Source organism: Mya arenaria, chromosome 3 (assembly GCF_026914265.1).
Source record: "Mya arenaria isolate MELC-2E11 chromosome 3, ASM2691426v1".
Lineage (NCBI taxonomy): Eukaryota > Metazoa > Mollusca > Bivalvia > Myida > Myidae > Mya > Mya arenaria.
In genome coordinates, this window is record NC_069124.1 from 54,888,447 (window position 1) to 54,915,041 (window position 26,595).

At 32.8% G+C, this 26,595-nt stretch overlaps 1 protein-coding gene across 3 annotated transcripts in view; it reads right to left on the reverse strand.

Annotated features, from left to right (window-relative positions):
* Positions 1-7,092: 7,092 nt before the first annotated feature.
* Positions 7,093-26,595, reverse strand: part of LOC128228712 (coiled-coil domain-containing protein 158-like) — a 36,196-nt gene continuing 16,693 nt past the window's right edge. For 2 of the 3 annotated variants that reach the window (XM_052940182.1, XM_052940181.1), the window contains 8 exons: positions 21,896-21,988; positions 19,977-20,141; positions 19,089-19,324; positions 18,589-18,710; positions 17,784-17,954; positions 16,479-16,610; positions 9,814-9,930; positions 7,093-8,962 (listed from right to left, as the gene is read on the reverse strand). In XM_052940182.1, the coding sequence (XP_052796142.1) occupies positions 8,871-8,962; positions 9,814-9,930; positions 16,479-16,610; positions 17,784-17,954; positions 18,589-18,710; positions 19,089-19,324; positions 19,977-20,141; positions 21,896-21,988 (1,128 nt within the window). In that variant the 3' untranslated portion in view covers positions 7,093-8,870. The remainder of the gene's footprint in view (positions 8,963-9,813; positions 9,931-16,478; positions 16,611-17,783; positions 17,955-18,588; positions 18,711-19,088; positions 19,325-19,976; positions 20,142-21,895; positions 21,989-26,595) is intronic. The other variant, XM_052940183.1, reaches the window with a different exon arrangement.

Sequence of the window (26,595 nt, forward strand, 5' to 3'; positions counted from 1 at the left end):
CAATCACGAAGGTTAAGGCGTTTGGCAATGTTTCCGCTAGTGTGTTAACCCAACGGCGTATGTTGCAGGAACATATTGTTCACAGTCACGCATAAGGCCTGTGATTTAAATGACATTGTCGCTCTTTCTCTTCAGTGAAATATAATACAACATGTTGTATCAGATGAGATGTTGCCCTGACATCGTTAGTTGAAGGTTCCTGTTGAAGTATGTGGACCCGTTCGTGCCCATAACGTAACAAACCCAATTACATAAACGAAGCGACAATGACTAGACAGCGGTCCCCATAATGAGTTGGGAACTTTAGGTGTATTCTAAACGTGTACCATTTGTTTATAATGTAATACTGTACTAGATACTGTAATAATACATATTTTTATAAAGTGTGTAAACATCTTTTTAGAAACAAGTTGAGTTGTTTACCTAGTGAATATAATAATTGTGGTGCGCCAAAATTTTTAGTAAAGATATCGGCTTTCATTAGATCTTGAAGAGCTGACAGAGTTATGTAGATTCAATCGGATTTGTTTTAAAATTATAAATGGTCTTTCAATGAGTGACCATTGCAATGCGTGCGCGGTCTGTACGTACGATGTGTTGTTTTTTATTGATTTATTGATTGATTAATTTATGTGTTTATTGATTTATTTGGTGGGGTGGGGGGTGGAGCGTTTGTATTTTCAGGATAGCTAGATAGGTTATTCTAATTAAGGGTTGACGCTGAACATATATAAAGTTCTCCACGTTACATCATAAGGGGAGAACCTTTGTCTCAACATGGCCATTTCAAAACTGGTTTGGGCAGTTTTGTCACGTGTTAGTGATAATTGAAAGGCGGGAAAGGGTGTTTGCGTGTCATTTCTACAGAGACTTTCGTCTTGGGAACAGAACATTCACATTCATTTTATCGTAAAATATTGGCGAGAAGGAAAATTATATATATGATAAAATCATATTTGTATCTGAAAAATGGAGCATGTTGAGATATGTTCGTTATCTCATATTGGGAGGGCTAGTCTAAGAAACATCAGGAAACCTGTGTTCGTAACAATGCGCGATTGTTACGAACACAGGTTTCCTCATCCATTTAAAAAAAAACACGGGATTTTACCTGAGTGGCCAGTAACCCAGAGAAAATATTCGATCTTATCATTAAACAATGCATGGCATTAGTTTATTTAGCCATGTTTTTTTTATTCTGATAAATCGTGACATACTCAGTTTGGGGGGGGATTATTATTTATAATTGTTCATCGGAATATCTGACACTCGGATATGTGTACGTATGTTATTTTTAAGCATTTGTTGTTTTGCTATTATTTTGCTGTCACTCCCATGTATCTGTTGTTGTCCAAAATAAACGAGTCTCATAAGCAGTGGGTGTTTGCTTATGTATTTGTTAAGGCTGTGTTGAGACAAACATTTTATTTTGGCCTAGCTGTGGAAAACCGTTTATACAAATGGCTGTTCTTTCATACAACCGTAGCCGTACCAACTGTAGCTTGTGTTTTTTTGTACTTTGCTGCTACTATCCCATAAACATGTTTACTATGTATTTTCGACAATTATTCTACTATCATAATGATGTTTGAAGTTATTCTAATGGCCTCTTAATTGTTTTTATGGTATTCAATCGTATAGCCTTATTATCTATAGAGGATGATAAGTATTGCTTGTCTCAGAGTGAGATCGCAATATGTTTCCCTGAGCGGGCAAAACAGCTGCATTTGCGTAGCCACGAGTGAAATATTTACATTTGGTGCTCACAAGGTGAAATATATGGCGATATTGCAGCTAAAAAAATCGTACTCAACTTTCAAAACTTATAAAATATCAAATTGTTATTTCACTGATGCAATGTATTATCATTTTACTTCACTGATAAATTTTTACATATCTACGCCGTAACGGAACTGTATTATTAAATATGACGCTGTCTTATTTGCGCATATATATGTACTAAATACATATGCATATCAAATCTGTAGAATAATATATAATTGCATAATTTCAAGATTAGCAAGATGTATGTTGTAGTTTTTCTCTTCATGCCCACTGTGTTTGTACAAAACTGTGTTTTAGGACCCCGGTTCATACAACATACATTGTCTGTATTGTCTATACATTTGACACTATTAACACATATATACATGATATATATATAGGATCTACGCCACCTACATTCAAGAATCAAAAAACACGTTGGCATTCATATCTTAGAATTGACGGGATTCATGTATTATCACTTATTATCATGTTTTCCTACTGTATCACTGACTATCATATATGTCTACTGTATCACTTACTGTCATATCTTTCTACTGTAGCACTGACTGTCATATATGTCTACTGTATCACTTACTGTCATATATGTCTACTGTATCACTTACTGTCATATATGTCTACTATAACACTGACTGTCATATATGGCTACTGTATCACTTACTATCATACATGTCTACTATATCACTAACTATCACATATGTCTACTGTATCACTAACTATCACATATGTCTTCTGTATCACTTACTATCATACATGGCTACTGTATCACTTACTATCACATATGTCTACTGTATCACTTACTATCATACATGGCTACTGTATCACTTACTATCACATATGTCTACTGTATCACTTACTATCATACATGGCTACTGTATCACTGACTATCATATATGTCTACTTTATCACTGACTGTCATACATGTCTACCGTATCACTAACTATCACATATGTCTATTGTATCACTAACTATCACATATGTCTATTGTATCACTTACTATCATACATGTCTACTGTATCACTTACAATCATACATGGCTACTGTATCACTGACTATCATATATGTCTACTTTATCACTGACTGTCATACATGTCTACCGTATCACTAACTATCACATATGTCTATTGTATCACTAACTATCACATATGTCTACTGTATCACTAACTGCCATACATGTCTACCATATCACTTACTATCATATATGTCTACTTTATCACTTACTGCCATACATGTCTACCGTATCACTAACTATCACATATGTCTACTGTATCACTTACTGCCATACATGTATACCGTATAACTTACTATCATATATGTCTACTGTATCATTTACTGTCATATCTTTCTACTGTATCACTTACTGTCATATATTTCTACTGTATCACTTACTGTCATGTCTGTCTATTGTATCACTTACTGTCATATATGTCTACTGTATCATTTACTGTCATACCTTTCTACTGTATCACTTACTGCCATATCTGTCTACTGTATCAATTACTATCATATCTGTCTACTATATCACTTACTGTCATATCTGTCTACTGTATCACTTACAGTCATATCTGTCTACTGTATCACTTACTATCATATATGTCTACTGTATCACTTACTGTAATATCTTTCTATTGTATCACTTACTGCCATATCTATCAACTGTATCACTTACTATCACATATGTCTACTGTATCACTGACTGTAATATCTTTCTATTGTATCATTTACTGATATATCTTTCAACTGTATCACTTACTATCATATCTTTCTACTGTATCACTGACTGTCATATATGTCTACTGTATCACTTACTGTCATATATGTCTACTGTATCACTTACTGTCATATATGTCTACTGTAACACTGACTATCATATATGGCTTCTGTATCACTTCCTGTCATACATGTCTACTATATCACTAACTATCACATATGTCTACTGTATCACTAACTATCACTTATGTCTACTGTATCACTTACTATCATACATGTCTACTGTATCACTAACTATCACATATGTCTACTGTATCACTTACTATCATATATGTCTACTGTATCACTTACTATCATACATGTCTACTTTATCACTAACTATCATATATGTCTACTGTATCACTAACTATCATATATGTCTACTGTATCACTTACTATCATACATGTCTACTGTATCACTTACTATCATACATGTCTACTGTATCACTGACTGTCATACATGTCTACCGTATCACTAACTATCACATATGTCTATTGTATCACTAACTATCATACATGGCTACTGTATCACTGACTATCATACATGTCTACTGTATCACTTACTATCATACATGTCTTCTTTATCACTAACTATCATATATGTCTACTGTATCACTAACTATAATAATGTCTACCGTATCACTTACTATCATACATGTCTACTGTATCACTAACTATCACTTATGTCTACTGTATCACTAACTATCATACATGGCTACTGTATCACTAACTATCACATATGTCTACTGTATCACTTACTATCATACATGGCTATTGTATCACTGACTATCATATATGTCTACTTTATCACTGACTGTCATACATGTCTACCGTATCACTAACTATCACATATGTCTATTGTATCACTAACTATCACATATGTCTACAGTATCACTTACTATCATACATGTCTACTGTATCACTTACTATCATACACGGCTACTGTATCACTGACTATCATATATGTCTACTTTATCACTGACTTTCATACATGTCTACCGTATCACTAACTATCACATATGTATATTGTATTACTAACTATCACATATGTCTACTGTATCACTTACTGCCATACATGTCTACCATATCACTTACTATCATTTATGTTTACTTTATCACTTACTGCCATACATGTCTACCGTATCACTAACTATCACATATGTCTACTGTATCACTTACTGCCATACATGTATCACTTACTATCATATATGTCTACTGTATCATTTACTGTCATATATTTCTACTGTATCACTTACTGTCATATATTTCTACTGTATCGCTTACTGTCATATATGTCTACTGTATCATTTACTGTCATATCTTTCTACTGTATCACTTACTGCCATATCTGTCTACTGTATCAATTACTGTCAAATATGTCTACTGTATCACTTACTGTCATATCTGTCTACTGTATCACTTATATGTCTACTGGGAGTAGGATTGGTCCCAAATGTCTAGGCCACCTACAATAGCTTATTAAAATTGCCGTGTCAATGCCCTGTATCACTTCCTATCATAGATGTCAACACCAGTACTGAAAGGGATAAAACTTCTCATCATTGCTTATAACAGTAGCTCCAAAACCACCATTAAAGCCCATTGAATTGCTGAGAAGAAAGCTTGCAATTTTCACTTTTCTGAAGAGAAGCCTTCTGAAAGCCTATTAGATTATCATAAGTACTGTAGTCTCCCAGCTGAAATAGACCAATCTAATTGGTATTCGTCATTTTCTTCCTTTTCATAATAGCATCTTGATCTTTTGAAAACTTGCTAAAATCTCCCAATTTTGTTTTAAATGTAAATGAATAAATAATCATAAACAACCCATGATGTCTAGGGGATGCCAACGCTCCCTGCTTTCAGATTTCTTAAGTCTCTAAACCATTAATTCTGGACATGATCATCTATAATCGACAACATAAGCCAGAGTAATGGGTCTTCTTATAAAACTACATTTTAAACCAGAGTTATGGACCTTGTTTTAAATCAACATTTAAAGTCAGAGTTATGGGCCTTCTTATAAAACTACATTTAAAACCAGAGTTATGGGCCTTCTTATAAAACTACATTTAAAACCAGAGTTATGGGCCTTCTTATAAAACTACATTTAAAACCAGAGTCATGGACCTTGTTTCAAATCGACATTTAAAACCAGAGTAATGGGCCTTCTTATAAACCTACATTTAAAACCAGAGTCATGGACCTTGTTATGAAGCGACATTTAAAGTCAGAGTTATGGGCCTTGTTATAAACATACATTTAAAACCAGAGTCATGGACCTTGTTATGAAGCGACATTTAAAGTGAGAGTTATTGGCCTTGTTATAAACTACATTGAAAACCGGAGTTATAGGCCTTGATATACATTGACGTTTAAAGCCTGAGTTATGGGCCTTGTTATAAATCAACATTTATAGCCAGAGTTATGGGCCTTGTTATAAATTGACATTTATAGCAAGAGTTATGGGCCTTATTATAAATCAACTATTAAAGCCAGAGTTATGGGCCTTGTTATAAATCAACATTTATAGCCAGAGTTATGGGCCTTGTTATAAATCGACATTTATAGCCAGAGTTATGGGCCTTGTTATAAATCAACATTTATAGCCAGAGTTATGGGCCTTATTATTAATCAACTATTAAAGCCAGAGTTATGGGCCTTGTTATAAATCAACATTTATAGCCAGAGTTATGGGCCTTATTATTAATCAACTATTAAAGCCCGAGTTATGGGCCTTATTATAAATCGACATTTATAGCAAGAGTTTTGGGCCTTGTTATTAATCGACATTTATAGCCAGATTTAAAGGTCTTATTATAAATTGACTAATAAAGCCAGAGTTATGGGTCTTATTATAAATCGACATTTATAGCAAGAGTTTTGGGCCTTATTATAAATCGACATTTAAAGCCATATCTATATAGGTTTCGTTCTTAATTTACAATCTAAGCCAGAGCTATCGACCTTTTTTAAAATCGACATTTAAAGCCAGAGTTATGGGTCTTGTTCTTAATTTACTATCAAAGCCAGAGCTGTGGACCTTGCTATAAATCTACATTTAAAGCTAGAGTTATGGGTCTTGTTACACATGCATGTATTATCACCGGTTACATGTTTACTCGGTTTAATGTGAATATCTTAAATGCTTTTCGTTTCTGAATTACTTTTCAGGTGATCAAGGAGCATTTTTTAGAACAATTAAAGCCGAAGTTAAGGATACTTGCTACATAGATGCATGTCATATATAGACTGGTAACATGTGTGTACTCATAATTTTATGTGAATATTGTGTGATGTGATTTTTTCAGTCAACAAAGGTTGTAACACAACAATAAATAAAATCTAGAGTTATGGAGTTTGTTTCACTATTATTGTCACCAACCGGTGACATAATTGCTTATTTTAATGTGAATGTTGTGATTTTTTAAAATATGGCCAAAGCAGAAGTGTTTGTACTACAATGACTCCATCATTTACTTGATTGACAAATCATAAATTTGATGGTTTTTCTTATAAACCATCTCTAATAGGACTAAAGAAAACTACTGTTACATAGTTCATACCACATTTTATTAATACAGTTCATCATTCAATATCATGTGTATTGTAAGTATAGATACATATCTAATGGACACTAAATCACAAATAAATACTGTACAATGGAAATTAGAATAATATATGTACTCTTATGGGTGTAAGGCAAAATGAAACTAACCCAATATTTAACTATGAAGGTGATAGTTCTGTTTTTCCCCAAACCCACAATTATCACAGACTGTTAGCACAATGCTGATTATGGAACACTTAACACATACATAAATTGGAATACAATTTACAACATATTAGAACATATGATGAAATGGTTAATATAATACGATGATAATTCAGTGTTACAAGCACACAAATTGTGTATTCCCGGAGAAACAACGGAACTAGTTAGCACAGTGACCACAAATGTATGCAGAGGTACAGATAACTTTTTATTTCAAGTGTATTCTACACTCTTAAGTAATTCTGTGTATTTATTGGACACATTTGTACTCCGTTTCATACAATAAAGTGTAAAGTCAATTGTTAAAGTGTGCATTGAAGTGCAAATAAAAATGTATTTTACATACATGATAGGCTCGATCCTAAAGCCAGAATGTAATCGCCACACAGCGCTTAATTCTCATTGCAATTAAAACATAATGGTTGTCAAGAAAGAACACAGAGTTGAAATGATTCTACACCAGTTATGCAGCCTTCTTCCATTTGGTCCAAATGGTTGTTTCCAAAACGGTTGTAAAATAATCTTAAAAATGGTATGCCATTACGACAATTTTTGTTCATTCTGATACCAACAGATGTTTGATTTTATACCGTAATTGATGCATCTTAAAGCCTATTCACACCAAATGCCACCTTTATCTGAAGCTCTGATGAATGTGTTTGCAGATAGACCATTGTATAAAAGTACGGAAAGGCAACCAAAAGGACAAAATGTCTCACTATCACAAAATCTGGTTACTTTATACTGCCTTATCAGCATGGATACTGGCATTTATCACTTAACAATACAAGCAGGGAAGAAGGAACATTCAGATACCGTAATGGTCTCTAATGAGGGCATGTATGATGTTGATAAATATCATTATGGACAATAGAGCACTTAATTGCCTTCATGAAACTATATAGAGACAATATTAAGCCAATTTAAGTGCAAATCATGTAAAATTTAGCAAATTATCTGTCAGAAAAAATGAAAAATACAGCATTGTTTCTCAAAATGAATAAGATCTACTTCCAGAAATAAATATTTGATCAATAATACCAGTAACACTAATAAAAACTTATAAAACTACTATTCTTGATCACAGATCTGTCATGTATAGGTCCGTGTATTTATGTAACAGAACACATGGAACATTTTTACATTTTTTATACTGACTCAACAACAAATAGATCCACATATCACACGTTCCTTATCTGAAAAGAGGACAAAATATCACTAATTGAAATCTCATTAATTTTTCTAAATATTCCAGATAGCACACCTTGGACATTAAATTGGTATTTTCCATGCTCTTATTAAGCCAATGAAAAAGTGATCTGAAACAGTCTGCAGGCACACTATATCTCCGAACAACTAATCACTAAATTTACGTGACGTAAATGCATTTTGATGTTAATTTTGATTTACTATAAGCCTAAGGAGGCTTCACTTTCACAGATAAGCATCTCATAAAGTTACTGACGTCACAGTGTCTCTGCTAGTTCCCACAAAACCACCACAAATGGAAGTTGATGTACATGATATTCATTGAAGCCCGAAGTCACAGAGGCACTGTTTATCATCTGGCTTTTTTTCTCAGTGTAATTTTCTTCTCGGTCTCCTTGACTTTCTTCAGCTTTTTGCCTTGAGTCTTCATGAGGTCGGCCATTTCTGGAAATAAAATTTCCCATTGGTTTCTTCATTATACATTGAACTTGACATGGCAGAGGATATTAACTTCAAAGACTTGACAGTTATCTAACTTGTTTAACGGAGCAATCAAATTCCTTGACAGCAGGCCAAAAGGTAAAAGCATTTTAGAAGAAAGTGTTACAGTGTCACAGTTGAGGCCCTATTTAATTTCCCACAAGCATTGGATGTCACAGTTGAGGCCCTGTCTAATTTCCCACAAGCATTGGATCGAGGTAATAAATAGTCCCTGATTTGCCATAGGGATAGATAGAAAATACAATTGTCGTGTATAAACAAATCCAAGGTTTGCTAAAAATTTGCTTCAATCTTTTAGAACATAAATGAGAAACCTCCTTTTACCACAACCTTTATAATGAAACTGAGAAAGATTGGGCAAAGTAGCAAACAAATGAAGATATGTTACAGGCATGTATTAATCATTACTTGCAATAAATGAGTTGTCAATACCAGCAGTGTTCCACCTTAAAACCCGTCAAGATGCTTTGCCTTTACACAATTTTACATTAATCTGTTATGGACTCTGCAGACATCAGCTATTGTGTACCCATGATATAGGAATCATATAATGAGTCAACTCATTTTCTATTTGTTTACAAAAATGATTCTTGCTTTATTAGGATGAAAGCTGATAGCCAATAGGAATCACTCCCCTCGACTCTTGATTCTGTTTCCTGTGTGAAATACAAGCCAAAATATCACAAAAATGGATTAAACCAAAGTAATTTATGTTGGGTGGTGCACACATATACCCCTAGACCTTTTTTACCCTTATTTTATATTGGTAACTGGGCAACTTTTACATATCCCACCTCTGTTTTCCTTTTGAAGGTTGCCACCCATCTGTGTGAGGCTGATGATCCGCTCCTCCAGACGCTTGCAGAGCTCCTGGGTGTCTGCCGCACTTGGCACACTCGCCATCACGTCCTCTGTTCAAGAATAATATATGAATAGAATAATGATGAGTGGATGAACTCCTGACAGCAATGTCTTCTAAACCAAATTTAATCAGATGTAACAAACAGCTCTCCATTTTGGTTTGATATGTGATCAATTATAAACTGAGTACAGTGAAACTGAAATCGTTCGAGGACGCCATGGTCCCAGCTAAATTAAACCTCCAGTGATCTGATGTTTCTAATGACCTAAGTTTCCATTTTAGTCTTATGAAATGTCTTACAATTTAAAAGTTTGAAGTTGTCATTTTATAAGAAAATAGAAGAAATAATGGTTGGGGCTAAGCCTCGACCTCAACCAATTGCCAGTTCTCAAGCGATTATGCCTGTTTAAAAAATCAAAGTTTTACTGTACATTAATTGTAAGTATTACAACAACTTATGAACCTTTGGTTTTATGTTGGTGTAAATAATATTTGAAACAGATCATCATTTCCCTCATCCATTATTAATGTTATGCATTCCCTCCTGTAAATCTTAAATATTGTATTTTATTTAATAACAAAGAATTTAACATGATAGTTTTGGTATCATATTTTTTATGTACAATTATGTGGATGCCTTATGATGCCATAATATTTTCATATCATTTGAAGAGGTTTTTTGTGTATAGAAAAAGAAATCTGAATCGAAAAGGGAAAAAAAAATGAGCAAACAATTTGGCTTTGAATGATTGCAAAAAGAGTTGTTTTAGTTGAAATAAAAAATGAAAATACAAACTGTGATAACTGTATATATAATGTAGTTTTTCAGTCATATCATTTACATATTATTAGCATCAAACTGAAATACTGAAAACTAGAGAATCAATCACATTCTTTACCAACAACATATGTGTTAAACAAAAAGACTTATATGCAATTTGGCTATAATGTCACCTATGTGTATAAATGATTCATATGCATCTGATCATAATGCAACCAATGTGTTTATCATGTGTATATCCGATGATAAGGACATGTATGGGTATATCCGATAATAAGGACATGTATGGGTATATCTGATAATAAGGACATGTATGGGTATATCTGATAATAAGGACATGTATGGGTATATCTGATAATAAGGACTCGTATGTGTATATCTGATAATAAGGACATGTATGGGTATATCTGATAATAAGGACATGTATGTGTATATCTGATAATAAGGACATGTATGTGTATATCTGATAATAAGGACATGTATGTGTATATCTGATAATAAGGACATGTATGGGTATATCCGATAATAAGGACATGTATGGGTATATCTGATAATAAGGACATGTATGGGTATATCTGATAATAAGGACATGTATGTGTATATCCGATGATAAGGACATGTATGGGTATATCTGATAATAAGGACATGTATGTGTATATCCGATGATAAGGACATGTATGTGTATATCTAATAATAAGAACATGTATATGTATATCTGATAATAAGGACATGTATGTGTATATCCGATAATAAGGACTCGTATGTGTATATCCGATAATAAGGACATGTATGTGTATATCTGATAATAAGGGACATGTATGTGTATATCTGATAATAAGGACATGTATGTGTATATCCGATGATAAGGACATGTATGTGTATATCTGATAATAAGGACATGTATGTGTATATCTGATAATAAGGACATGTATGTGTATATCCGATGATAAGGACATGTATGTCTATATCTGATAATAAGGACATGTGTGTGTATATCTGATAATAAGGACATGTATGTGTATATCCGATAATAAGGACTCGTATGTGTATATCCGATAATAAGGACATGTATGTGTATATCTGATAATAAGGGACATGTATGTGTATATCTGATAATAAGGACATGTATGTGTATATCCGATGATAAGGACATGTATGTGTATATCTGATAATAAGGACATGTATGTGTATATCTGATAATAAGGACATGTATGTGTATATCCGATGATAAGGACATGTATGTGTATATCTGATAATAAGACATGTATGTGTATATCTGATAATAAGGACATGTATGTGTATATCTGATAATAAGGACATGTATGTGTATATCCGATAATAAGGACATGTATGTGTATATCCGATAATAAGGACATGTATGTGTATATCCGATAATAAGGACATGTATGTGTATATCCGATAATAAGGACATGTATGTGTATATCTGTTAATAAGGACATGTATGTTTATATCTGTTAATAATGCCACATAAATGTATATCTGATTATAATGCCACCTATGTGTATATCTGATTATAATGCCACCTATGTGTATATCTGATTATAATGCCACCTATGTGTATATCTGGTTATAATGCCACCTATGTGTATATCTGATTACAATGCCACCTATGTGTATATCTGATTACAATGCCACCTATGTGTTTATCTGATTACAATGCCACCTATGTGTTTATCTGATTAAAATACTACCTATGTGTTTATCTGTAAATAATGCCACATAAGTGTATATCTGATTATAATTAATGCCACCAATGTGTATATCTGTATATAATGCCACATAAGTGTATATCTGATTATAATTAATGCCACCTATGTGTATATCTGTAAATAATGCCACATAAGTGTATATCTGATTATAATTAATGCCACCTATGTGTATATCTGTAAATAATGTCAGGTAAATGTATATCTGATTATAATTAATGCCACCTATGTGTATATCTGTAAATAATGTCACGTAAATGTATATCTGATTATAATTAATGCCACCTATGTTTATATCTGTAAATAATGTCACGTAAATGTATATCTGATTATAATTAATGCCACCTATGTGTATATCTGTAAATAATGCCACATAAGTGTATATCTGATTATAATTAATGCCACCTATGTGTATATCTGTAAATAATGTCACGTAAGTGTATATCTGATTATAATTAATGCCACCTATGTGTATATATTTTTACAATGCATATATTCTGCCAAATTTTGATTACGGCTGCTTGGTCTGGGGCAAGGGAACCAATTCATATGTGAATAAAATAAATAACTTACAAAAACGAATTGCAAAAATCATACTTGGTAAATCTAAACGAGATTCATCAACAAATCTATTTAAAGAACTAAAATGGCTGAACTTCTCGGATAGATGTAAATACCACGCAGCAGTATTAGTTTACAAGACGTTGAATAGCATGGCTCCATCATATATGTCAGAATTAGTAACAGTTTCAGACAATAATGTATATATGCTAAGATCAATGGCACACAAAGATATTGTTTTACAAACTAGACCTCGTACTAATTATATGAAAGCATCGTTTACATATTACAGCAGAATTGTTTGGAATAATATACCTTTGGAAATACGAGAATCAAAAAACTTTAATACGTATAAAATAAAGGTCAAACAGTACCTCATAGGAAACTTGTGATTATACAAATTGTGATGTTTTATTCATAATTATATTTAACTGAGAGTATCTGTCTAATATTGATTCAACATCATCATCATGTCATCATATGCATCATTATCGTCAGCATCAACAGCATACTTATAATCATCATCATCATCGTCATCGTTGTTAGCATCGTCTTCATGTTTGTCTTATGATTATTTGCCATATTTTCATTCTGTTTCAGAGGGCCATATCGAAAATAAGATTCTGTAGTTTTGTACATGATCTTAATATGTCACCTTCTTAAAATAAAGAAATTATTATTATTATATTATTATTATTATTATTATTATATCTGTAAATAATGTCACGTAAGTGTATATCTGACTATAATGCTTTGTAAGTGTATATCTGACAATAATGCTTTGTAAGTGTATATCTGACTATAATGCTTTGTAAATGTATATCTGACTATAATGCTTTGTAAATGTATATCTGACTATAATAATGCTTTGTAAGTGTATATCTGACTATAATGCTTTGTAAGTGTATATCTGACTATAATGCCACATATGCGTATATCTGATTCTGAAGTATTTAGGTGCTGAATAAAGCAACCAGCAACATGGAAAAAAGGAATACTTTTGAAGCTAAAAAAGCAGCTCAATAGAGAACCTGATTATATAAGCAAATAAGACACTGCTAAAAGAAGTCACTAAAGTACCAGGCCAAATTTCTCAAAACTTTTTAAGTCCCTTAAAACAGGATTAAGCTAAGCTCACTATTTTTGTTTTTCAATAATTTTCATAATATTTACTTCTTTAAGAATTTTTATACTTAAGATAGGAATTATCTTTATAATAATCACAATAAACCATTTTCCGTTAATAAAAATTCAATTTAAGTATGTATTTAAGCTAATTGAAATAAGCTATTTAAGCCTGTTAAGCTTTAGAAGTTTCAGGAAATCGGGGCCCGTTCTGTATTCACTAATGCCTTGACTTTTGAGTTTTAGACTCAGGCTCATAAACTGGATTATTGAATGTTTCAAATCATCAATAATATAACTAATGTTAACAAAATATGTGTGCCTAGTTGTAGAATAGATCATTTGCAACAGATACATCATTTTTACCATCTTTGGTACTATAATACTGTTTTAACAACAAAATTAGAAAATTGTTGCTCTGAGCCTGAGCCTCGAACTCTGACTTAGGACGTTGGTGAATTATAAAGGACCCAGGCTTGCATTTTAAGCTCAAAGACAGAAGCTGATTTTTTTTACAGTTTTTCCCAAAGCAATAGAAATAATGTTCAAAGGCAAAATGAAACAAGCAATTTGAAACATAACATAAATAGGCTGTAACAAGAATACTTTTAACTTAAGTAAATATAATTTAGTGCTTCAAGAATCACATGCATGATTGTATCTTTCATCCCTTTAATTAATTACAGTGGCTAGCTAAATCATGACCGAGTTATAAGAGTCATTGCCTGTTTATAGTGTTTATTCCCTGAAAATGATTTACACAGTCTGATTTACAATAGGCAATTGGAAATGACAGAGACAGCTAATGAAATAGGAAGATAATTTCAGATAATCACATGGCGAACATTAATGTGACACTCTGTAATTACAATTTCTGACTATAATGGTCAACTGCTCTGAAATATTATTCCACTGGTACTTCCAATAACACACTGTCAGTACTGTTTGGTTAGTAAGACATCTCAGTGTGTGTACACCACGTGATAAATTGCGTCATAAATGCTATGTCGGAAGGCAATATTTTGATTTGAAAAAAGACTTTAAACGAAGATAACTTCACTATTTCTTCACCATTTTAAATGAAACATAGCGTAGTCTACGCCTCTTACAGAGCCCCACCTTCGATCTTTCACCAGAATTTGATTGCGAGTTTAGTTTCTTAAAACACTTCGACAAACCTTTTCACAATACGGCTGTCTGACAGAGCACTGTCAAAACAATATTTTTGAAACAGGTTTGTCGAAGTGTTTGATAAAACTAATCACCTTATCAAACTTCGGTAATAAAAAGGAATGCAGGGCTCTTTAAGCGGCATAGACTGCCCTTTGTTTCATTTAAAATGGTGTTGTAAATGAAAAGATACCTTTGATTTAAGTCTTCATTTTAACCAAATTTTTGCCTTCCGACGTAGCATATATGACGTAATTCATCACGTGGTATACACACACTGCATCTACGAACTTCATAAAAATTCAAAGCTGAGAATAATACCAACAGTATACTAGGCAAGAACAACAATCTCTGATAAATGCTATCTATCGAGTGATTTAGGCTGGAATTCCAGGTGCACGCTGTAAGCATTTGTCAATTTATCTGCATTTTAAACGGAAACCAGATTCAATCTGTCTGCAGAAAGAATAAAGAACATTTTATTTATTTCTTAAAGTATCATCTAAAGACATTCATTTTATTTTATTAGCAATAATTTATCACATTTAAAGACACAAATGTTTGAAAATGCGATCATAAAAAGGCTTAATTAAAATGTTTCATTTCAGGAAGGTAACTTAAAAGCTTCATGATCCTTATTTTCTGCTTTTTGACAGTGTTTGTCTACATTTCTCTTTTTGTTCAAAAACTGAAAGTGTTGCCACTCAGATTGTATATATTTTTCAAGCCCGACCATATCAAGTTATGTGTCTGCTAAAATTGCTCATTGGTTCGGTTCTAACAAAATTAATGTGGATAGTGGACGTGGACAGTGTGTACATGGAATACCAGCTAGCTAAAACACTGTTTTTACCTGAAAAAAATACCAAAGCCCACACTAAGTACCGTAAGCTGTTTTAAACATTTACCCTGAACAACAGCAGTATACATTCCCGCTTCCTTCTACTAATTTATTCTCTATATACATGTTTCCATTCATGCCAATTAAGCTACAGAAGGGAATACACCCACATGCTTACTTATTTCTGGACCCAAAAAGTTCGCCCTATGGTATAAAAGTTGTGAAAACTGTGCATTAAAATTGTTACATATTTTTAACTCCCTCATAAATGAAGTTTTTATAATGGCATGTATGAAATTTCTATCAAACTATACCAGGCTAATAGTAGATACGAGTCTCTGATTACACACTCTGGGGGATTATTATAGGTACCAGTACCCAGAGTTATCTACCTTGAGTACTCTCCATTATTGGAGAGCCAACAGAAAGGGAGGTAATTGTGTCAGAATCTAGGGCATTCTGGGATGGAGACAGAGAGCTCAGGTAGCTGGAGAAATCCTCTCTAGATGTGTTAGTAGTGTCCACTAGAAGAGATGACCACACACCATTCATATTATATCCATGGTTAAAAGGACTCTACTATACTTCTCATGCTTTTGAGATGCACATAATTAATTAGTTATAGAATGAATGCTTTCCTATGACAATTTCATCTGGCTTGCAGGCATTCTTCAGTCAGCTTTTGATATTCAACTGTAATCCCATAAAACTGTGACAATGGCCAAATCAACATTCTCTAAATGAATATCACTTAAGTATTTTTTTTGCAATTCTATTGCCAACAGAAAGCTTGGTCAGAAAAAATGTCATTACAAATATTAGATTTTGATTGGATATGTGTGTACATGAAATAATTGGAAAATGGAGAGCATGACAATACATTGTCAGGAAATTGCCACAATCCACAGGAAAACCCGCCACAGGAAAAGCCATCCTGAAGCTAGTTGATTGTCAAACTAAACAATTGATACTCAACAATTTGACAAAACATGGGAGGAGAACATCAAAACATCATTATCTTAATTGCTAATGCACTTGTGTTCATATAACTCATGTTTAAATATAAAATGTAATGAGTTCATTTAACATATGTGAACAGTTATCTGAAGCATTGTATTTTCATAAAATTCTTTACATTACTGCTAACCACTCTCTTAATCAAAGGACTTTATGTGAAATTATAACATGTTATAAATTTTCTATATATAATTACATTTAAACCCAGACAAGTAAATCAACTACTCACTTTAAATTAATTTCAGAAAGGAAAAAAATCTTAAATGAAATAAAAAAACTCAAAATAAAGTAAAAACAAAATTTCCAGTAATCTCATAAATTACAACCTCGTTGGTTATCTTATTTGAAAAGGTTTTATTTGCCAGAAAAAGAGAGGCATAGGCAGAATCATTCAATTTAAAGAAAAAAACATCTGCTGTCTGTCAGCTGTCTAGTTAGCACAGTTGCTCGTGAGGAAAAACTATATTACTGCATCGTCCCATCTTAATTTCTTATTAGTCATCAAGCAGGATAGAACATATTTTCTAAGGGACCCCAAAATATGACTTTGTTTCCAGAGTATTCATTATTAAGGGTGTAAAATTATTTTTTTTGCAAATGAAAATAATGGAAAAATTCAAAAGGATATATCTAAGTTACTATAAAAACAAAATAGATAAGTGATAAATACTGTTCCCTACCAGTGTCGTCAGTGTCTGGAGGGGGTGGGGAGTAGTCTGAGGTACGATAGTCACTCTCCGTCCACTGGCTGGAATCCCCCGTCTTCTCGTTAGCCATGAACGAGGCCTCTGCTGAGTGGCTTCTACGGTGTCTTCGGCTACTAGTTACTGACCTCTGACGTTGTTTGCCCACTGGAAAAACAGAGGAATGTTAAGGTTGGCCAAACTTTTATCAATATTAATGCTTTGCATTGTGTACAAAACAAATGAATAAACAAATGAGTAATTGCAAACCAACTTGATGAAGGACTGCAAACAAAAGACTATGATTTGATGACAATATAAGCTCGCTGTATTTCGTTATCCTGGTGGTAAATCTAGCCCAGTTTTATTTTTTAATTCTGGTCAATAATCATTCAGACTATATATCATATTCATTAGATAAACACAATTATACAAATTGCCATTTACAGTGTTCAAAATTGTAAAGATTTGGAAACAGACATTTTTTCCTCATTAAGTTGACAATAAATACTTAGCAAAATTAAACTAGGAGACTTATTTTGGAGCATGATGTTAAAAACTGTTCACAGAAGGTTTCATGAAATATTTTGGCAAAATCAATAAACTTAGTTCCATGTAAAGGGAAATCACTAAAATAACTTAATTCAACATCCAGAGGACCTTGGCCCATTTTCTTAGCTTCTATGAACGACAACAGCACCGATTTTCTACCGAGAAGCAGTCTCAAGTATGATTCAAGCAAGCATATAGCAGTCTTCACAATAAAGCTAAAGTAAATAAGTATTGACTATAATAAACTTACCTTTCTGTTGTTCTGGAGAGTACAGCTTATAGTTGCCTGTGAGTGACCTTGACCTGTTGTGTATCCGGTCATCCACCTCAGCATCGCTATAGTAACTCACATCAGAGGAAGCTGGACATATTCTAGATCATGAAAGGAGTAAGTATGTATAAGATTAAGATTAAAAACTTACAGGCAGTCACATGACTCCTTTGACTATTGACCAATCAAATTTGGGCATCCATTTCTTTTAATAATGATTGTATTTACTGTTGTCGTAGGCATAAAATGTTTTTTTTTTTCTTCATTCCCCCCCCCCTACTTTTTAGTGCATTGATGTTAGAAAAATATGTATAATACATTACCACTGTCATCACTAGAATTATATCAGTGTTCTAACAAGCATTTAACTATCAAATTAATTGTAAAATGCATTTAACTACGGTAATTATTCTGACACACATCACTGACAGATGATATAAGTCATCAACAGATTACTTAAATAGGCACAAATTAATTACCTGTAGTGTGAAAATGCAGGTTTCTTTTTCTCAAAAATTGGAAATTGTGACTTCCTAGGTTTGGGCTGAGGTTTTGAACGTTGTCTATTGCTGTCCCTTTCCGGTCTTTCTCTACTCTCTAATGAACATCTTTTTTCTTCTCTTGGGCTCTCCTTGGATTCAGTGATGATATTTCTCATTTCACTCAGGAGAATCCTCAATTCAGAACCTATTTCTTTGTAGTTTTCACTTGACTTCTGAAATCATTTTAATTTAAACAATAGATACATATTTTTATCTAAAATTATACATTTTGATTATGGTAATTAAACCAAAACTTTAGTAATGCAATTTCTCATATAAAAGGTCTTCGTGCATAAATTAGAGCTGTTGACAATTCTTCATGAAATTATATATCAAACTTGTCACATTTCACTTAATCACAGTCTTCCAGAAATTATAAAAATTCTGCCTGTCCAGTGGATAGGCACGTTATTCTGCCTGTCCGGTAGACAGGCACGTTGTAAGTTTTAACCGGTCAGAGAAAATATTTGCCTGTCCAAACAAACATGTCATTAAAAAGTATACAAAAAGAATGAATAAATGAATATCAACTGGTTTCAATGCTTTCCTGATTAAATTGTCCAAAAAAACATATACACACTACATAGACATGTCGTTTAGTAAAAATAAATACTTAGTCTCGCAAAAAATATTTCATATCCCCAGCTTTTAAAAATTTTCCAGTAAAAAAAGACTGTATCATGCCTTTATTTTGTGGTTAAAGGTTACTCTCCTATTTGATAATTAATGTTTGATAATAGCATTTCAAACAAAACCTACTTTTCCAGTGTTTTGTCACTAGATGAATTCATGTTGGAAAAATAGCAAACACCTATTACACTTTACCTGTGCCTGAAGTCTATCGTCCTGTGCAAGTTTTTCTGGCCTGTCATCCCTATCAGACTGAGGTAAAGTTGAACGCTGGGATTGAGGTATACTGGTTCCAGGTCTGACTGAGGTCTGGTTCTCACCAACATCCTTGTGCTGGGTAAAAGCCTTCTGAGCTGCTTCCTGTAAGAGATGAATGCAATCTATATCACATGTGATCTTTTTAGTGCCATCCTACAAATATATTGTTTTATAAACAAAAGAACATAATAAGAGCAATTTATTTTACATCTCTGTAACATTGGTGTATAATATGTGACAAATTGCTATGTCTGAAGGCAACATTTTGCTTCGGATGAAGACTTTAAACAAAGATCACTTCACTTTTTCTTCACCATTCTAAATGAAACATATTGTAGTTACGCCGCTTACAAAGCCCCACCTTCAGTCTTTTAGCAGGGTTTGATTGAAAGTTAAGTTTCTTAAAGCACTTCGACAAACTTTTCTACAAAAGGCCGTCTGATGGAGCACTGTCAAAACATGATTTTGGAAACAGGTTTGTCAAAGAATTTGATAGAACTAACCACATTATCAAACTCCGGTAATAAAACGAAGGCAGGACTCTTCAAGTGGCATAGACTGCCCTTTGTTTCATTTAAAATGCTGTAGTAAAAGAAAAGTTATCTTTTTTTTAAGTTTTCACTTTAAGCAAAATGTTGCTTTATGACATAGCATATATGATGTAATTTATCATGTAGAATACACACACTGTGTAAGAAATCTCACCACACAAAACCTTAAACCATGGACTTGTATGCATGAATCCTACAAATATTGCACCAGAAATGAATGCTAAGAGCATCTACTTTCAGTTGACCAAAGAATGGGTATAACACACAACCATATGAGCCAGAAGATTAATATTAGACTTGTTACATATTTGTTTGATGTGAATATATTAAATGGTTTTGACCACATTAAAGATTTTTCCATGAATCAAACAGCTACAATAACAAGACAATAAGCTACATAAACATCAATATGAATAATCTTTTTATCGTCAAATTACAAATATTGGCTTTCTTGAAACAACAATGAAAAGCAAAACAGTGAGGCAGTTTTTCTAACCATTCATACAGATAGATTTTTATAGCGGCAATAATTAATGATATTTGAGCAGATTGTAAACTGATCGCTGTCATCAGCAACATAATCAGGACCATTAAAAAGAATGTAATTATGTACTGGTATCACGATTATCACTCTGAAATGCTATATTATGGGAAATCTAGTGCAACATTGTCACTTGTGTAAGCCAATAGCTGTATTACCTGAGGTCAGAAAATTAATGTGTACCATTACAATAGGGTCATAAGAATGTTTTTTCTGGCTTCCTGTGTAAATTCAGATACAAGACCAAGCACCCCCAATACCTGATACATGTCTCATCAGGATAATCTTTTCAGGGGTATAGCTGGACCCAAATTTTGATGTGCAGGCATCAAACAATGGATGTCCAGGGACATATGCCAGCCCCCTGAATGTTTTGATAACTTAAACTGCTAATAGTGTAGTATGTAGTGTATCCATAGACAAGAATAAAACAAAATCACAATACATGCAGGTCTGCATATTTTAGTAGTTTTGTTCTTTCTTTATTGGAAATGGCAAGCAAAATGATGTGCAGGCCAAGACTTTTTGGTCTCGTGGAAACTATGTCACTGTTTACATCATAGCTAAGTGAATGGCTTATTGAAACAATGTTCTTCCAAAGGCACCATCATCTGTGACTTACAACCGGTGTGTATGTTTCACCCTGTTCATTTCCTGCTCAAAAAACTTCATTTAAACATCGGTCCTGTTTGTATTTCAGCAAACAGAATGGCTCATTTTAAGTAGTTGTTTTTCCTCGGACAATATGGAACACTTATAGTTACCTTGACTTCCAGCCTGTGTGCCAGCTTCATCCTGGTCATTTCTTGTTCAAACATCTCAACCTGGGCCTGGGTTGTGGCATTCCGTAGAGTGGCCTGAAACATAGAATAGCCTTTATTGTCAAATATGAAACATTGAACACTATGAATATCTCAAGATAAATTAGAAGATAAATCGGAAGAAAAACAGTTTTTTTTTATTGAAAACTGAGAAAGGACCAATAATTGAAAGTTTTGGGTTTGAAATAGACATTTAAGTATAATTACTGGATTCCAAAATTTCTATGTAACATGAATCTAGTATTGACAATATTTAATCACATAACTTAGAATTCAGTTTCTTCAGAAAGTAAATATGGTATATTCAGGATGTTATAAATCAATTTTAAAGTACAGAACATAGCAAGAAAATGTCAGGAAATATCTCCCATTTCACAAAATACTTCTGTTAGAAATGCGGCTGAGCAGTTTCAACATTTAAAGCCATCAGAACTTAACTATACTAAATAACCAAAACAAATCGAGTTTGTTAAATATAAAGTCTACCGCAATAATGTTAATCACACAAAACATCCATGAAGCAGACAATCAAGACATAAAGTCTTAGACATCAATTTGATTGTTTTTAATTTTCCATCACAAGTTTCCATTCTTATTTCATGGAAACCTATCATCATATCTTGCAAATCTTATTTCTGGAATTAATTCGTCTCTTAAAGTATAATGAAAGAAAATTGTTTGTTTTGCAGCATGAACTTTAAGACCATCACAATAGTTGTATAATTAAAGGTCTTCTACTCCCACCTAATTTTCATTAGACATACACAGGTCGTTTTTCACATCACATAAAATGAGATTTAAGAAGTATTTCTGCTCTTTTAATCCCTGAAGGTACATTTTCTAAGTTTTTAATCCAATACAAGCTCTGTTGTTCTTTTATAACTTGATCACCGGAGCTATTACCAACTATAATACTGAGTAAAAATTATCTCCCTTATAATAAAATGCATAACTCTATTTATAAATAAGTTTGATAAAAACAAAATGATATTGAATATAAGTTGAACCCAAATACCCTACCATTGGTACAATAACCGTACGGCCCATCCCCAATATGCACCACACTCTTCCATTTTGCAACCCAGATTGACCAACCATATGACCCAGTTAGTCGAATTATGATATTACGCAAAATTAAAGAAAAACACCATACAGCATTGTCTTTTAATCTTGTCTACATTAACTTTCAATTTTGGCATTATATATCCTCTGCAAATTTAGGCGGTATTGTCTGCCAACCTGGGCTGTATGATGTTTGGTGCCATTCCCTTCAAATCCACCTTTTATAAAAAAGTTGCCATTGGAAATAAAATCTACGTGTGAAACTAAAGAGTATCAACTTGATGTTGCCACTGCTTCATCTATTCATGTAGTTTTACTTTAATTGAATGATCCAAAGTACAGCTGATTATCAAGAAATATTAACATTGAATTTCGAACTTGATTTTTGAACATTGTCATTCATTTTGCACTAACCAGTCAACCTTCATGACCTTTGTAGGCAGAGTCTTGCAAGAAAGACCTGAGTCATGCATATATAAAACACAAAATAAAAAAGCTCAATACTTTTTTAATTAACTTAATTAACTTAAAAAACATAAACATTATTTCCACAAAACATAAAGTAATGATAAAAAGGGGAGAATGTAAATATAAGGATTGATTCTTATTTTTTGTTCATTCAAGCAGTATCAACACTTTGACACGATTCTGAAAATTAAGGTTTGCTTTAAGATTAAGAACCAATCCTCAAATGATTTGTAATTAATCAGAGAAAATGAAAAAAACAAAAACAATTGCTAATTCTGTCAAATTAGAACTGATTTTTTCTTTTATAAAAATCATCAATCTTAAACAGAATGATATAAAAAAGTGAATAATCTGTGAAATTTAAAAGAAGTCACACGTCGCAAATTCTGGAAAAAGGAGAATAGTGCTAATAAAAAATGACATTGATAATTTTTTAAGACATTTCAATAGTTGATTTTATACCCAATTTGTTACTATATATATATATATATCTTAGCAACCCAGGCCATAGGTATTTGAAACAGTCAATTGTATGGTCATTCTAAACAAAAACATTGATTTAATACTATAAGTTGTTTAGACAATGAACATTTACATAGACACAGAAGCATTTAGGCAAAATCGTAACATCCCATTAAAGCAATTCTTTTCAACACAAACCCTGTTACCTTGTCTTTACCAACTTTCTTAAGCATTTTGTCCAATGCCCCAAACTGTTAAATTCAAGCAAACACATTAGATCATCTCCATAATGTCCATCATAATATATATATTATTACAGTGCAGTTATTAAAGTTAAACATATACTGTATATCATTTATATATTTACACCTCAACTTCCATTCCTTAAATGTACGATCTTTCCGCAATTGTAAATATTTTCCGATGAACACAACATCTTGGCGTATGTTCGGATCACATTTTTCTTGTTATTCTTTGTGACAATAGGCCATGAAAAACTAACAATCAACATATTATAAAGAGTTAATTTAAGATTTGTTAAATGTTTTGTTGTCATAAGAGTTTTAATTTAATGTTAAGAAGTGTTTTGAAGTGATTAAAATTTCCCACCGTTATTGTGACGTCATATGATAAACTGTTTCCTGATACGATTGGGTTATCTACTTACAGGATAGCAAAGAAAGAATGACTGTAAGGTTTTCTTTAATGAAACTAGTACTCCAGGAGTCAGATGTGTCGCCTGACAAATTATTTACTGTCAACATAATAGCTGTTAGATTGGCATTTTATTCATTTATAGACAATGATGTTGCCATTTAATTTTCAAGTGTAGGTGGCATTTAAACTGAAGGTAACAACATTAAGCCGGACAAAAATTAACAACTAAAATTAACAAAGGGCAATAATAGTTAACGATATATGCCCCTTACAAAAATTGAGCTTGAAAATTAACAAAGGGCAATAACTCTAAATATCTGGATGCAAGAATTACGGTTCTTGTGCACTGCAGTTGCCCTCCATGAGATCTATCAAGCTATGAAGTTTCAAGTTAATACCTCTTCTTTAAAATATGCCCTGGACAAAACTTTAAGCATGAAAATTAACAAAGGGCAATTACTCTAAAACTAAGGAAGCAAGAGTTACTGTTATTGTACACTGCACTTGCCCTCCATGAGATTTATCTACATATGAAGTTTCTAGTTGATAACTCTTATATTCTGCAAGATATGCCCCGAACAAAAATTTAAGCATTAAAATTATCAAAGGGCAATAACTCTAAAACTAAGGAAGCAAGAGTTACTGTTATTGTACACTGCACTTGCCCTCCATGAGATTTATCTACATATGAAGTTTCTAGTTGATAACTCTTATATTCTGCAAGATATGCCCCGAACAAAAATTTAAGCATTAAAATTATCAAAGGGCAATAACTCTGAAAATATGGAAGCAAAAGTAACAGTTCTTGTGCACTGCACTTGCCCCCAATTAGTTCTATCTACATATGAAATTTCAAGTTGATATCACTAACGGTTTATAAGATATGCCCCGGACAAGTGAAAAAGGGATGCGAACGCCACCAACATAAGTAACCCCTATATATTGCCTAGTCAGGCGACACAACTAAGTATTTTTTCTACAATTCTGGAAATAAAATAGTGAACTATTTGTGTGAATATAAGTAATGAATTGCATGATTGATGTCATTATCGGGGATATGAACGCAGTTGGGCTGGTAAAAGTATGTGTTGAGACCTTCTGATGCCGCACACTTTTACCAGCCCAACTGTGTTCAAATCACATTATGACATCAATTACGCAATTCATTCCTTCATTGAAGAATGCTGAAGATGAAAAACAAGAGATTTGGTCCTAGCTTTAGTTGCTAAGGAGTAGAGCCGTTAGCTTATATGATTCAATATTGCAAATGGATGAAGCCAAGACATCATCTAATTTTATAAAATATAGCTTTTACAACTATATCATATTACACTATAACTTAATTGTACAGAAATAATTATTAAAACTATCCCTTCTATATATTTTTTCCAAATAACTTGTAAATATACATCTGATAACATAAACCAATTATTTTAATAAGCGGAAATTTTCAAATTGATAACTTGATTATATTTGAGTGCTAATGGCCTGTGAATATACTGTCATTTTGTTTTTTCTCTCTTATTAAATCATTGTTAGTGAAAAATGGAAAACAAACATATATCAATAATTATTTAATCTCTTTTTCTTTATGATGATGATGATGATGGTGATGGTGGTGGTGGTGGTGGTTGTGGTGGTGGTGATGATCAGATGACGATGATGATGATGATGGTGATGACGACAACAATGACGATGATGATGATGATGATGATGATGATGATGATGATGATGATGATGATGATGATGATGATGATGATGATGATGGTGATGTTGCCTAGCTGTGTCAAGATTTGAAGTTCCATTTTGTAAAAGGCAGAACTAATTACTCTCAGTAAAGTTGATTACCAGGACAGTAAAGTTGATTGATTACTCACCCAACATCATCAATGGGAATTGTAAAGTACAAAATCTAATCCTTAAAATTCTGCTTCATTTCAAAAACCAAAAAGGCATGAAAGGAAATTGAACAATTAAGATTTATTTTTTAAAGT